Raw genomic sequence first — 13,666 nt, 5'->3', positions numbered from 1 at the left:
AATTTCAGCGTGGACTGTCCCACGCATCCTACCCCACATCACAGCTCCGTCACTCCCTGAAAAACATCGCATGCCTCGACCTGCACCGCAACATGGCCTAAATATACAGCCCCCCCTTTCCCTTCTTCTCCCTGCATGCTCTGACACTCTATATGCCCTCGCCACCGCAGGCTTCCCCCTATGTCATACTTTTACTGTATGTGTGTGTTTGCGTGCGTAAATGTTTTGCATGTGCACCCTACAGTATATCTTTTCCCCTCCTTTCCAGCTCGTGTGAGACCGGCAGAAAGGCATCAATCATTCTTATGACTATTACAACTTGCATTTCAATTTGTCGGCCACAAATGTCAAGGCGGGCCGCGGTGTGGCTGCGTTCAGAGAGAGCGCCCGAGGAAAAGGAGGAAGCAGAGACAGGAGACCTTGGGGCCACTGTCTGGAGATCCGTTACCAACGCAGGGCCCGGCCCTGTCAACACCAGCTCACACTCGGTTACAGAGACGCACGGACGACAGCGGGGAGGATGTGTTTGAGCAGTGGCAGCAAGGACCGGACCAGTCAGGCCGGCACACTGCCTCTAGTGGTTCAGAGCACAGATACAGAGGGGACTCTGTTGTTTTCATTAGGATGACGCCTGTCATATCGCACGTGTAATATGAAATAGCAAAAAACGACATTAAATATTGTATACATAATTCCTTCTAATGTGATTAGGGCTCAGAAATTATTCTATTAATCCATAAACTGAGGTTGCCAAAGAGTCTAATAATCAATTATTGATTTAAGTCATTCATGAAGAAAACATGCCAAATGTTCGGTAGTTCCAGCCTCTCAAATTTGAACATTTGCTGCTTTTCTATCTTACATATCACTGTGACTGAACTTAGCGAATAATCGATAAATCAAAAAACAGCACTTAAAAAATCATATTTAACTGACTGAAATACATTTATTTAGTATCAGGGCCACTGAGAGGAAAACATTTTTTTTGGGAACAAATGTTCAACATTTAGTTTTTTGAAATATAACGACCCCTTTACTTTTCATACATTTATTGTCATAATGCTTTTTTCCTTGTTAAAACGTGATATTTTGACTTATTTTTCTCTAAATTACAACTTTCTCATTAAAATATTACGACTTAATTGTTGGAATCTCCGATTTCCTTACACTGTCTTTATTAATCCATTTTATGAAATAGTTGGGGTCACATTCTTTAATCATTAATTATTAGTATTTGACACTTGAACCTAATTCATGACCCACCATGATAAAGGCAGTGTAAATGAGAAGTATTTCACAGTCAATTTATCTTGGAAACAGATCTATATAATTGATCTGATAGAACATGCACATTTTTTCATGTGTTTTAAGTGAAGAAATGAAGTGAAGAGTCTCAACACGAGATTAAAAATATATATTTGGTAAATGGATATATTTGCAGTGTGGGGGAATAACCATTGTGGAAAAAGAGCAATCTGATTTTCACTTCTTTAAACCTCTCTTGATTGGAAATGTATTGCTCACAAAATGCTGCAGAGGGAGGTTTTATGTTTTTAAAGTCGTTAATATTGACATCAGGAATATCCAGGTCCGTGTATAAAGTTAGAATCTGAAGGTTGAACAGTTTGTTGGGTCAGTCATTGTTGTTTTTTTCTTTACTTATACCGTGCACAGTTGTACCTACTTGTTATTGTGGATGTCCGTATCAAAGAGATGTTTGGAGATGAAGTGGTACTCCACGCCGTCGCTCTCCTGGTTCTTCTTGGCCCGACTGGTGTCTGAGAGAGAGAGAGAGAGAGAGAAAGGAGGAGAAAAGAAGGAGCGATTACCTCAAACCCAGACTGTCTGACTCACTGTTGGGGCTGAAAGCATCTGAACTGGGCCCCTTATTAACATCGCTGGAAGTCTGAAACACAGCCCGCTGGGCCATGCCAACCCTTGTATATATTATTGTGTAATAGCACTATAAAATACATAACCTGTAGTGCAGCGGCACTAAACTCAGACACTTAAGTGACATTCAGCAGGGGTTTACTGTGTCTTATTAAATTTGTCTCTTGTAATGCGGCTGCAGGGCCTGCAGAAACAGAAGCTGTGGCGTTAGCCGCCAGCGTTAGCCGCTGGAAGGTAATTGAGTTTGGGAGCTCTCATTAACATCAAGTCTCTACATTTACTTGGCCATAAACCATAAAAGCCTCGCTGTAAAACGGGCGGTGGGGGCGGCACGTGGGGGGAACGTGAGCACGCAGCACTGGAGGATTTGCAAGGGTCACGGGGTCGACTCGTACTCGGCGCTGCTTTCAGGAGAGCTTCAAAGGTCAGAGGGGAAGAGCGTACGCTGGCCGTCAGACACTCCAACCAGCTCCAAAACAAACTATTAAACTTTTTATCACCTGCAACCAAGCTCTGCTTCACTCTCCTCTGAGCTGTTGGTTTCGTCAGCATGTGTTGAGGCTGTGCCCTGCTAGTGGGCCGCTGCCTTTCCTTTATACCGTCCAGACTCATCTGCAGGGTTCATGGAAAACCAATGGTGTGATTTATACAATGTGTCACTTGCTTGAGAAGGAAAGACAGCCATAAATCCGACCGTGGTGGAGAGGACACTGACGAAGATCAATGGCTTTTCTGTCGACAGCCGTTAGACAACAGTAGGAAAAACACGAGGAGGAGGCCAAAACAGCCTTGTCATGAGATAACATATATTTATAAATGTGTAAGACACAGCCAAACAGCCCCGACGCTGTCCACCATGCGTTATTCTGGCATCTGTTTTGTGGCGCAGAAAATAATTACAGTGCATCAGAAGAATGTGCATCCGTTCAATCCCAAATCATGGAAAATATCAGTAAACTTGGATTGGAATCAAAATGTTTAACCTCCCTACTCTAACGGCTTATTGCAATGCTCCCTGTGTTTCTTAGACGGCTGGTTTACATTTTACAGCGACAAGGAGAGAGAGAGAGAGAGAGAGAGAAAAAAAAAAATCAGGGCCACAAGCCGGTGGTCTGCAAAGCTCCGGTTTTCAAATTAGCAAAAAAAAAGGGGGTAACGCTTTCGGGCTTAATCCGAAACAACAGCAAGTGTTAAACACATCCATGTGTCCATTGGCAGCAATCAAACATTAAAAAGAGAGGGAGATGAGATACTTTCCGAGTTCCTCTCAATGAGAGCCAGGACTTGTGCCATACAGTGTGTTTTCTATATGGGTCAGAATCAGGCTGTCTGGGCTCTATTAAACAAAGCATCACGGGTCACATTTGAGAACAATTAACATGCCGAGTGGAAAAAAAAAAAAAAAAAGAACCCCACCGATGGGATTTTAATACCAGGGACAATTGAAGTGTCAGACTTCGGCTGGGACACATCCATTAAGCCACACGGCGTGCAACAAACACGGCGATTAATATCAGCCGTCCTCGTATTTCCTCAAAGTCATGTCGCAGTTTGCCTCCGAGCCCCAGATGGTAACTACGCAATTACTAATGCCATTGCTCTGTTTAAATGTGTAAATCAAAAAGATTTATTTGTCCCAACGTGCTGGCTTTGGGACATCTCAGAACTGCAAAAAAAAAAAGAAGCTTGGAGAGCCAGTCGTTTGGATGATGTTCAGAACTGTGGCAAGCTGTCGCTGGGTCCTTAAAAGGAGAAAAAAAATAGGATGAGGCAGCGGAGGAAAAGAGACAGAAACAGACAGAATGACGGTGAGAAATAAGCTGAGGGAGAAAAGGAGAGCGAGTAGCCGGGTGCCAATTCATGAAGCAGTGGAATGGCATGTCTTCAGGAGGCAGAAAAACGCAGTTTCTTCCTCCATCATTCGGAGCTTGTCAGGCAGACTGTGAAAAGCTGACACGGGGAGGAGAAACAAGCGCCCGGGCCTTGAGAGGACCGGCCGTGCCCTGGGTGTTACTCAACGCCAGACAGCTCCCTCTGTGTGTGTGTGTGTGTGCGTCAGACTGGACCTTCATCACTCAAGCGCTCTCACACACTGTGAAAAATAAGCTGGAACAAGTAAGCTAAACATCCTTCACATAAAGTGATTATTTTGATTTGTTGCTAAAAACTCTACAGGGTGCAGCGGGGCGCTGGCATCGTACACGCTTTTCTCTGAGAATAGTGTTTCCAACGTGTTCGTCTCTGTGGACAGGTGTACAAGAGGCTTCTGGGGCACAAATGGATTGAGAAGACAACAGAGCTGTTGTGTCAGTTATTCAATGTTTGAGGAGGGTCCTTTCTTCCAGAGAACGGCAGCTCACCAACACCAACGATCTTTCATGCTTCTTCTATCTTTCTGAACATCTCCGTGTTTACAGTAAGTTGTCCTGAGGTCACATCGGTTATACTGAGAGCTCACTTACTGCAAGAAATGTTTACAGAACATGGAAATAAAGCTCAGTGATAAAAGCTTTTGCTCGGGTGTCCTTGTGACCTAGTGGTTAAGAAGCATGCAACATCCATGGTTCAATTCCTGCTAAGGATCATTCTTTTTCTGTTGAAAATGTACCTTAAAGGGAGATTTGTCAAGTATTTAATACTCTTATCAACATGGGAGTGGGCAAATATGATTGCTTTATGCAAATGTATGTATATATTCATTATTGTTAATCAGTTAACAACACAAAATAATGACAAATATTGTCCAGAAACCCTAAAACTAAAAAATACGCTCAAATCATAACATGGCAAACTGAAGCCCAACAGGCAACAAGAGCTGTCAGTGTGTCAGTGTGCTGACTTGACTATGACTTGCCAATAAACTGCATGTGATTATTATAAAGGGGGCATGTCTGTAAAGGGGAGACTTGTGGATACCCATAGAACCCGTTTTCATTCACATATCTTGAGGTCAGAGGTCAAGGGATCCCTTTGAAAATGGCCATTCCAGTTTTTCCTCACCAAAATTTTGTGTAAGTTCGGAGCGTTATTTAACCTCTTTTGCGACAAGCTAGTATGACCTGGTTGGTACCAATGGATTTCTTAGTTTTTTTAGTTTCATATGATACCATGTTCTTCACTCTAGCTTTACAACTGAGCCCGCTACAATCTAAAAATGCGTTATGCGTTAAACAAATTTGTGGCGTTAAAACAAATTTGTGTTAATGTGTTATTATGGCGTTAACCTTGACAGCCCTAATTTCTAACTTTGTCTGCAATAAAAAGAAGCCATATCTAAAGATAAAATATAAAAATAATGTTTTTTTGTTCACTTGCTCTTCATATATTCTGTCCTAATCAGAAAAAAATAGAGAAAAAAAACCTATAGAATAAGAGAATAAAAGCATAAAATGGCAATATTTGGTTTGTATTATTTCAAAGTAGAACTTGTATGCAACCTGTAACCTATAAAACATCATACAAAGTAAGTAAAGTCTTTTTTATTGTAGGTTGAACAGAATTATTGTATGTGCTGTTCAACCTACAATGTGCAGTTGTCCAACATTGCATCTGGCTTTCTTATGATCTGGTGTGAATGCAGCATGCTGAGAAAGCCAAATGGTGTTTTCTTTCCCTTTAAAAGTTATTTGCCAATAAATAGCAGATCTACAACCACGGTCTGGTTAAAAGCTTATGGTGGACACAATGTGTAAAACACACATTCACACATAAGACAAACAGATACACGGAGAGAGGAACGATCGGAAGACAAATGGAATCTAGTGGGAAATTAATGCTGGATTTGACCGCAGACACACACACACGCACAAACAGGGCGTGACTTGACCTCGGTGGGACGAGCGGAGTGAACTTACGTGGGATGGTCACACTGAAGTGCTGGGGGTCTGAGATCAACAGTTTCCTCTTGAGCTCATTCAAACCGACTCCCGTGGGTCCTGCACAAACACAAACACATCGAGAATATGACAGGAGTCTAATCAGGCCAGAGAGACAGGCTGCCATGCTGAATGTAGATTGATTGCTTTTCCTACTTTGACAAGTCAACATGAGACAATATTTAGCACCAATACAGGCTTTACAAATGATGTGTTAGTATAGTTATGATCACATAAAATATACTAAACAGCATTTAACAGATTTATCAAGCATATCAAATATTAAAGGTGCTCTCCAGCAATTTAGTGGTGGACTCAAAAAAACACTGGATCCTACACTTCCCATAATGCTACATCTCTGTCTCCCTATCAAGACCCTCATTGCCTGTCAAATTTTATATTTTCCTTATTTTTCAGGTCATCTCCCTAATTTCTACAATTTCTTCTTTTATTTTGATTTATTTCCTTAAAATAGTTTTTTGTATCTGTTTTCTTACCTCTTGCGTGTCTCCGTGCAGCTGTATTTTGAACGTTTCATCTCATCTAATCTCTAGACCAGTGTTTTTTGTTATATAATATTAAATCAATTTGCCACAGTGTGAGTTAAATTTCATCTTCTATTAAGACATAATCAACCCAGTAAAAGCCTTTGGAGCAAAGATAATTGATTTAATATGACAAAGCTACGCAAATTCTCCAGTTACAGGTCGTTTTCTAACCAGTTCTTCTCTCATTGTGGTTTGGCAGAACATTAAACCTCTAATATGGGTACACATTATAGGTAAGGAAGCCTTTTTCCCTTATTGTTGCAAGTCAGATAGATATCCCATCACATCCCCAGTGGGGAAACTGGGACGATGAGGCGAAGGCAGGGAACTGACTATTGATTCATGTGTGGCTCAAAAAGCTGAGCATCCCTCCAGCGCGTAATAACCGACATGTGGAGATGGTAAAGTCCAATCAAACTGAGCAAAGTAATTTCATTTTGATATTAAGGAACACAAAAGAGACGTCAGAACTTTACACTGGTTTTGGTTTTGGCGGTAGTCACTGAATCAATATCCAAATGTTCTTTTACAGTTCTCCCTCTGACTCTTCTCCGTCTCCGAAAGCCATTCTCCAGTCTTTTGGTGGTTGTTACGCAAGGTGCTACATCATCCTAATTTGAACCGACTGGCATCGACGTCTCCAACGCACTGGACAAGAAATCAGCTTTGGAGTAACAAGTGCATGGCTCTGCGTTTTCAGTGTTTTACCACAGCTCTGCAGTGTGTGGACAGGGCTTGATCTGGGCTCGAGATTCCTCGCATGCCTGACGTTCTGGGCAGACACTACAATCGCATCGGACCCTATTGGAAATTCGTTTCTCCAGGCAAATGTGTTTAGCAGGCCGCTCCTCTAAAACAAACGGACAATGAGTTCACTCAGCGATGCGGATTAGGTGGAAAGAGAGGGAGACGGAGGAGAGAGAGAGAGAGAGAAAAAATGTTGCTCTGTATTTCTAAGAGACAGAGGGCTCCTGTTTCCTCTCGTGCTATCTGAACTTCTCCACATTTCATCTTGTGTGAAGCAGTTTTTGGAGTGATCCACAACCTGATAAATAGGTGTGGACAACGAGGCCTCTTTTAAGCATAATTTCTGAACACCGGCGGCCTCCGCACACAGACAAATTCACACCCAGTTCTTTCCCTTTTACTTCTGCGCCCAGCAACACATGGTTCGGGGTCCTATTGTGCGACTGCTGTAAGTGATAAAAGCTGTTTCCTCAGCGCACTCACACTGCGAATTCAAAAAGAGAGAGAGAGAGAGAAAAATACCCCGACCCTCTTTGGGCCGACGGCGCGAGGCATTCTGTGGTTGCTGTCTCTCATAAACAAGCACATGGCCAACCGAAGACAGCAATCAATCTTAGCTGGGGGAGAGGGAGTTTTTCAGTGAGGAAAAAAAGAAAGTACCTGGGGGTTGAGAGCTCGGGTGATTTATTAAGATGAGGAAATGGAGTTCATTTTGAATTTGTTTCGGGAGCGCGGGGAGGAATGCGGCGGCGCTGTTTGAACAAGGCCGTGGACCAATGTTGTTATAGGTGCTGAAGGTGGCAGAGCGTGGTAAAAGAGGCTCTTTTATGAGCCCTATCGCGGTGGTGCAGACAGTCCTCCCGGCAGCCCGCAAAACCTCCACACAAGCTTGTTTGCTCGAATCTCAGCGTTGATATCACGGGGGACCAACAGGGTCCACGTCTGCTACCCCTCGGTATGACTAACGGCCCCACTTCTGCACGCTCGTAAAACCATTTTCACCTTGTACATCGCTCCCTTGCTTGCCACTTGTGATATCAATGATGCATGGCAGCAGGCCTTCATCAAAATGCCTCGGATGGCGATTAAAGCTTATTCCAGCTGTACCACCAGCCTGCCAAAGGGGCCCACCACCACGTCTTTTACAAGCAGTGCCCTGTGGTCCTGTTCAACAGTCTGACCCTAAACACGCCACCTCTTTGTGCATTGTTTGTCTTTAACAATGCACCAATAGAACAGCAACTTTATAAATCTACAATAAAAAAAGGAATTTTCTGGACTAAGCTGGCATATTTACATTGTGTTTATGTGTTTTTTCTCTACCTTTGCCGGCCCTCTTGCGGTGCTCCTGGCCTTGCAGATTGCCGTGCCAGTAAAAGTGTCCGATTTCATTACCGCACTCATTAGAGGAGTTGATTTTAATATCGCGGGCGTAATAACTTCCAGGCCAATTGTGTACGGAGAGGCCGAGGCCAGGCCCGACGAGGCCCTGCTCCGTCTGGACCCCAGAGCCTCGACCCAGCCTCGAACCCTCCCAGCCCGCCTCACATCCATCCAGGGCGCGCGGGATATTACAGCACTGCTCATACATGCAGCGCTGGCTTTGCTGCTGCCACCACATTTAAAGCCTGACAGCAGTGCGACGTGGTAACCGCAGATCATTTACAATGCACTGCTACTACATTGTTAAACAGGAGTTGAAATAGAGTTCCAATTTTATATATTTGGATACCACATAAACATTAATTTAAGGCATCGGTGTGTATGAAATATGTTGGGGAAAACCAAAAACTAGAAAGCTTTCAATTCATCAAAACCTTACTGTAAGTTCAGTGGGTCAAGTTACGAGGAAATGTGGAAATCAGCACATCATTTTTTGTCAGGTTAAATAATCAAGATTTCTTTCAAAACCATCAGCGGTTTAGTCAAACTATGCATGCAGTATGTAAAAATATATTTTTATTGGCGATCTGATTTAAAATGTATAAAACCCCAGATAAGCATCTTGATTTGTCTTGGAAATAGATCTCAGACTCTGTGCGAGAGGTGGGCAGCAGCAGGTCATTCATTAGTGGGTAGGTACTGTGGACCCGTGTGTCCACATTAATGAAGAAACGCCGTTAGGCATTCCTGGAAAGTGTTCGGGGGGGGTTGATATAAAAATAATAGGGGGGTTGTGCTGGAGCAGACAGGAAAAAGAGCAGGGTTGAGGTCATGTCAGGCAAGGAGGGTTGCGTCCTGTCTGCAAGTCCTACAATAATGCAGACTTTACTTCTTCTTCTCTGAAGTATAACATTGACTAAACCCTCCTCCAACTCACTGCTTAACTTTTTTTATAAAAGGTTGTAGAAGGGCTGTAGTAAGAGCAATACTCATAATATAAAGATCTGGAAAGTAGCACTTTTTCTTTAGACTTTTAAAAACAAAAACTCAAGAGTGTGAGAAAAGCATCACACAGTGTGTTTACTGCTCTAACATACAGTAAGTTGTAGTCGTAGGCATGTCCGGCTAACAAGCCTTTTACCTACAGTAAACTTTCAGAGCTAAGCAGCATATCATTAGCTAACTAATTGAATGAGTTTCTAGTTAGATGCCTGAAATAAGGTCTGTGGTTAACACAAGCTGAAGAGATTTTAACGTTTTGTTCTACAAGATCAAATAAATCAATAAATACCCCACTTGTGAATTTTGAAGCCTTTATATGTCTTCTAAAAGGCAGTTGCGAACAAGTGGCTAAATGAGACTACTGAACGTCATCAGGCTGACTCGTCCGCCTTTACAATCTCGTTGTGTATACTAGCGCTCATGCGACCGTGGTGTAGTTAGCTGTTAACTTCTGGCATTGACGCTTCAAAAATCATAAAAGTGGTGTTCATTTATGGATGTTATCTTGCTGAACAAAACGTGTAAGTATCATAAACGTGTGTTTGCCACAGAGTTTATTTTCTGCAATAATCCAAAACCCAATGGAACAATCCCATTGGCTTTTTGCCGAGGGAACCCAGAGCGATGCTAACTTCCTGGTTGGCCTACAAAAATACGTCATCTCTGGAGCACTCTATTGCTGCTAAAATGGTGGCAATGGTAATTTCAGCTGACAGTTGTCCTCTACAAATGTCCTACCTCTGTCTGAAATCAAGAATTACTAAAAATATCAATGGTATACCTGCCATTACTGTCATTGTAAACTGCATATGTGCCATGAATGGTCAATTGCTGGGATGAAAATTGAAAATGGCCAGAGTACAGGTTTTATGTCGGGGCTGTTGTGCATTTCTAAACAAATCAACTTGCTTTAATAGGTTGAATGAAGAGTGTTGAAAACACATGCCCTTACATTGAGGAATAAAATGTCTCACCCCTGAACAGAAACAGGAAAGAGCAGTTACAGAGAAAAGCGTCGGAGGGAAAAGATTTTTGAATAAGAAAAATCAGGAGACTCCGGGGAGAGGAAGAAGGAGAGAGACGGAGGCAGAGAAACATAAAGCAGATCTCTCCTTGGCCCTCCGCTTCGTTATGTGTGAAATTGTCCATAGGTTGTCCTCCAAATTAAGGACGCTAATTGAAAATATTTACATTAGCGTGACAGGTGGGAGAGGTTCAGCATCCTCTGTGTTCGCCTGTGACATGCTGGCAGGAAAATGGGCTTGCTAATTTGCAAAAGGCCTGATGAAGTCCATGCTCTGTGTGGCGTATTTAAGTGAACCGAGGCCTGGTCGGTCAGGCTAAGGAGTCTGCAGAGAGAGCATGCACGAGAAGAAAAAAAAAAGGAAAAGAGAGAGAGACCTTGTTGCCAGTAGTGTTCATTTCTAGATTAACCTTACAAATGTTTAGAAAGTGCTGTCAGAATATGTGAAATGATGAAGACTGGAACAGACTTTTGAGTACATCTTGATGAATGGAAACTCAAAAATGCAGGGAATGTTCTGTTCCATCTGTGCCTGGGACATTCTTGTCATTTTTTTTGTCACGACCTAAAAAAGGGAAAAAGGCTCACTGATGGTATAGTTGGTTCTGAGAAAGATTTAAGTCTTTATACTGTTGCACCTGGCTTAGCGTATTGTTCCACCATTCACTGGCAACGCTCGTCTTCCAACCGCAAACACGGAATGAGAAACCGCTAAATTCATTTTCAAGACCTTGGCACGTTATAAAGCTCTTTGGAGGGCTCTGTAACACCCGCTCCTCGGGGCGAGTGTTAACAATTCCAGCGGCTCGAAAAAAACAGAGAGGGACGTTGAGAGTGGGTAAATGAAGGCACTAAATGTGAGCGATTAATATGAGGTCTGCTCCGTCGATTCCCCAGAGTGCTAAAAGTCTAAATTAAGACGGCCTGGGATGACTGCGGGCGAGTCCCCACGTTGGGAGGCTCGTTTTCTGGGTCGAGGGTCGTGGGAGGGCAAGGCCGGGACGCCTGAGGCTGTGAAACTCTGAGTCACTGTCGGTTCAGTGATCTATATGTGTCACCATGCTGGGTTATTAAACTGTATGGTGCCAAGTTTAACAGCAATAAGATAGTGTAAGAAAAGGATCACACAGTGTGTTTACCTGCTCTAACATTGCACATCTGCACATCTATTGTGTGGAAGCTGGTTACGGTTGAAGTTTAGGATAAAGCTAGCAGCTCTGCTCTATAAGTCTTAAAAAAATATGAAAAAGTATGTAAACTAAGCCCCAAAACTGGGTTACATTGGAATGAAATGAATTAGCTTCAGCTTTTACAGTGTTGTTGTTTTAATATGAGTTAGCTGGAAACATTAAAAAGTCAATCAGATATTTTTAAGTAATAGGGAATGGGAATCTGACACCTGTCTATTCATCGGTCATCTGTCAATCATTCATCATCGGAAATGCACAAAAGTACGTGCGAAAGTTAAATGACCATATAAACAGAAGCTGACAGAGGCAATGGGGCCGTATATTACAAAATTGAAGTTAGATTATGATATCGATCCTTACGAATTAGGAGGAGGAGGAGTTTACTGATGTGTTTTGGCGTTAGTGAACACCTGTCAGTTCAAACTATGTAAATCTTTGGAGGCCGATGTCCGGTTCACAAACGGGAAGGGTATATGACATTAAGATCTACAAGCCAATCATCAAAACGTCTGGTAAAACTGCATATTTAATCTACCTGTATCTTGCAAAATGAAACCCATAACGTTTGCCTACCTTTGTGTCCGACTGTATGCTATATATACTATAATTCGGCTTTTGAATCGTATTCACTGTGCAGTGTTTTGAGTCCAGCTCTCTCTACTCACCGACTAGGACCACCAGCCTGTGCTTAGCTCCGCTCTGCCGGCGGTACGGCGTGACCTCCTCGTACGTGGGCACGTCCGCCATGTCGTACATCTCGCTCTTCTTGCACTCGTACATGGACTTGTTGGTCTTCTTGTCCCTCCTGCTCATACGGAAGCTCCTCCTGAACCCAGCTGGAGGTCAGGATGAAAAGAGAGAAGGAAGGGAAAAGGAGACAGAAAGAGACACATTAATCTCAAATATACCCCGACGTGTGTCTGTGAGGGTTTCTAAATCCAGACACAACTGTATGTACACAGAGGCCCGCAGCTGTGCGATTTATGGTCGTTTTCAGCGTCTTGGCAAACACCTCCGCGGCTCCATGTCCAATACCTCATATTGCATTGTGCAGCTCAGTTTTATGACAGCTATCTTTGCTGTAGGTGAAAGAAGAACATTGGGCCAAACAGTTTCCCTGGATATCACACTCAAACACTTTATTCACATTTTCCCCCGGTGACATGTAGTAGATTTGAATTTGCTTCTTTTGTGCAGACACGTGTCTCTTGGAGACTGCTTTTAAGGCTTTTAACATTTGTGAAAAGCGACTCATAACAATACTGGATGTTTTCTCATTAACCCTCTGAGACCCACAATAGACCTGTTTTTGTCTTTTTAAGCGGGGTACAGGGGGTCTTTAGGGGGAGATATCAGGTCAACAGTAAATGTCACATAGAAGTGGTGTACATCATCTGAAAGCTGGGAACCTGAAGATTAATTTGAGATGCAGCTGTGTCAAGTTGTTCTAGTCATAAATCAGAAATAAACATGAATGAATGATTTAATTAATTAACTAAAATGAATTGTGAAAAAGCGTATAAGGGTTTAGAACATTATGATAGAAGTATATGATGACCATTTCCATGCTCTATTATGTCTCATAAGTTGTTGCAGCAGTGTTTGGGTTGATACCGTTTGTTACACAGATTTGGTGCTAAATTTAAAAAATGTTTACCACTCCAGAATGGATAAAAATGATCAATAATCCCTCCAAAATACCACATTAAGACTCCAAGACCTTGAGGAACACCATAGAAAAAGCCATGATGTGATTTGGTATCAAAAAGTTTTGACATTTGGAGGTTTCTGCAAGAATTGCATTTTCCAGTGATTTGATGGCGAGCACTTCTGTTCTGGAAACTGCTCAGAAAACCCCTTTTTTGTCAATCTACCTATCCTCTAAATGCTCTAGGTCTTTAGTTTGTGGTTGTAAAGTTTCATGAGGCTGTGATTATCCTAGAGGTCACCACAGGTCATTCTATACAGTGAGGTCAAATACAATAAAATGGCTACTATGGGGAC

The 13,666-nt window shown here is 42.6% G+C and overlaps 1 protein-coding gene across 3 annotated transcripts in view; it reads right to left on the bottom strand.

Annotated features, from left to right (window-relative positions):
• The window catches only part of mpp7a (membrane protein, palmitoylated 7a (MAGUK p55 subfamily member 7)), a 163,878-nt gene that overhangs the window by 15,219 nt on the left and 134,993 nt on the right, over nt 1-13,666 (bottom strand). For all 3 annotated transcript variants that reach the window (XM_037756946.1, XM_037756947.1, XM_037756948.1), the window contains 3 exons: nt 12,328-12,498; nt 5,748-5,828; nt 1,685-1,778 (listed from right to left, as the gene is read on the bottom strand). In XM_037756946.1, the coding sequence (XP_037612874.1) occupies nt 1,685-1,778; nt 5,748-5,828; nt 12,328-12,498 (346 nt within the window). The remainder of the gene's footprint in view (nt 1-1,684; nt 1,779-5,747; nt 5,829-12,327; nt 12,499-13,666) is intronic.

The sequence above is a fragment of the Sebastes umbrosus genome, chromosome 21 (assembly GCF_015220745.1).
Source record: "Sebastes umbrosus isolate fSebUmb1 chromosome 21, fSebUmb1.pri, whole genome shotgun sequence".
Taxonomy (NCBI): domain Eukaryota; kingdom Metazoa; phylum Chordata; class Actinopteri; order Perciformes; family Sebastidae; genus Sebastes; species Sebastes umbrosus.
This window is presented reverse-complemented; position numbering and strand designations above follow the sequence as displayed.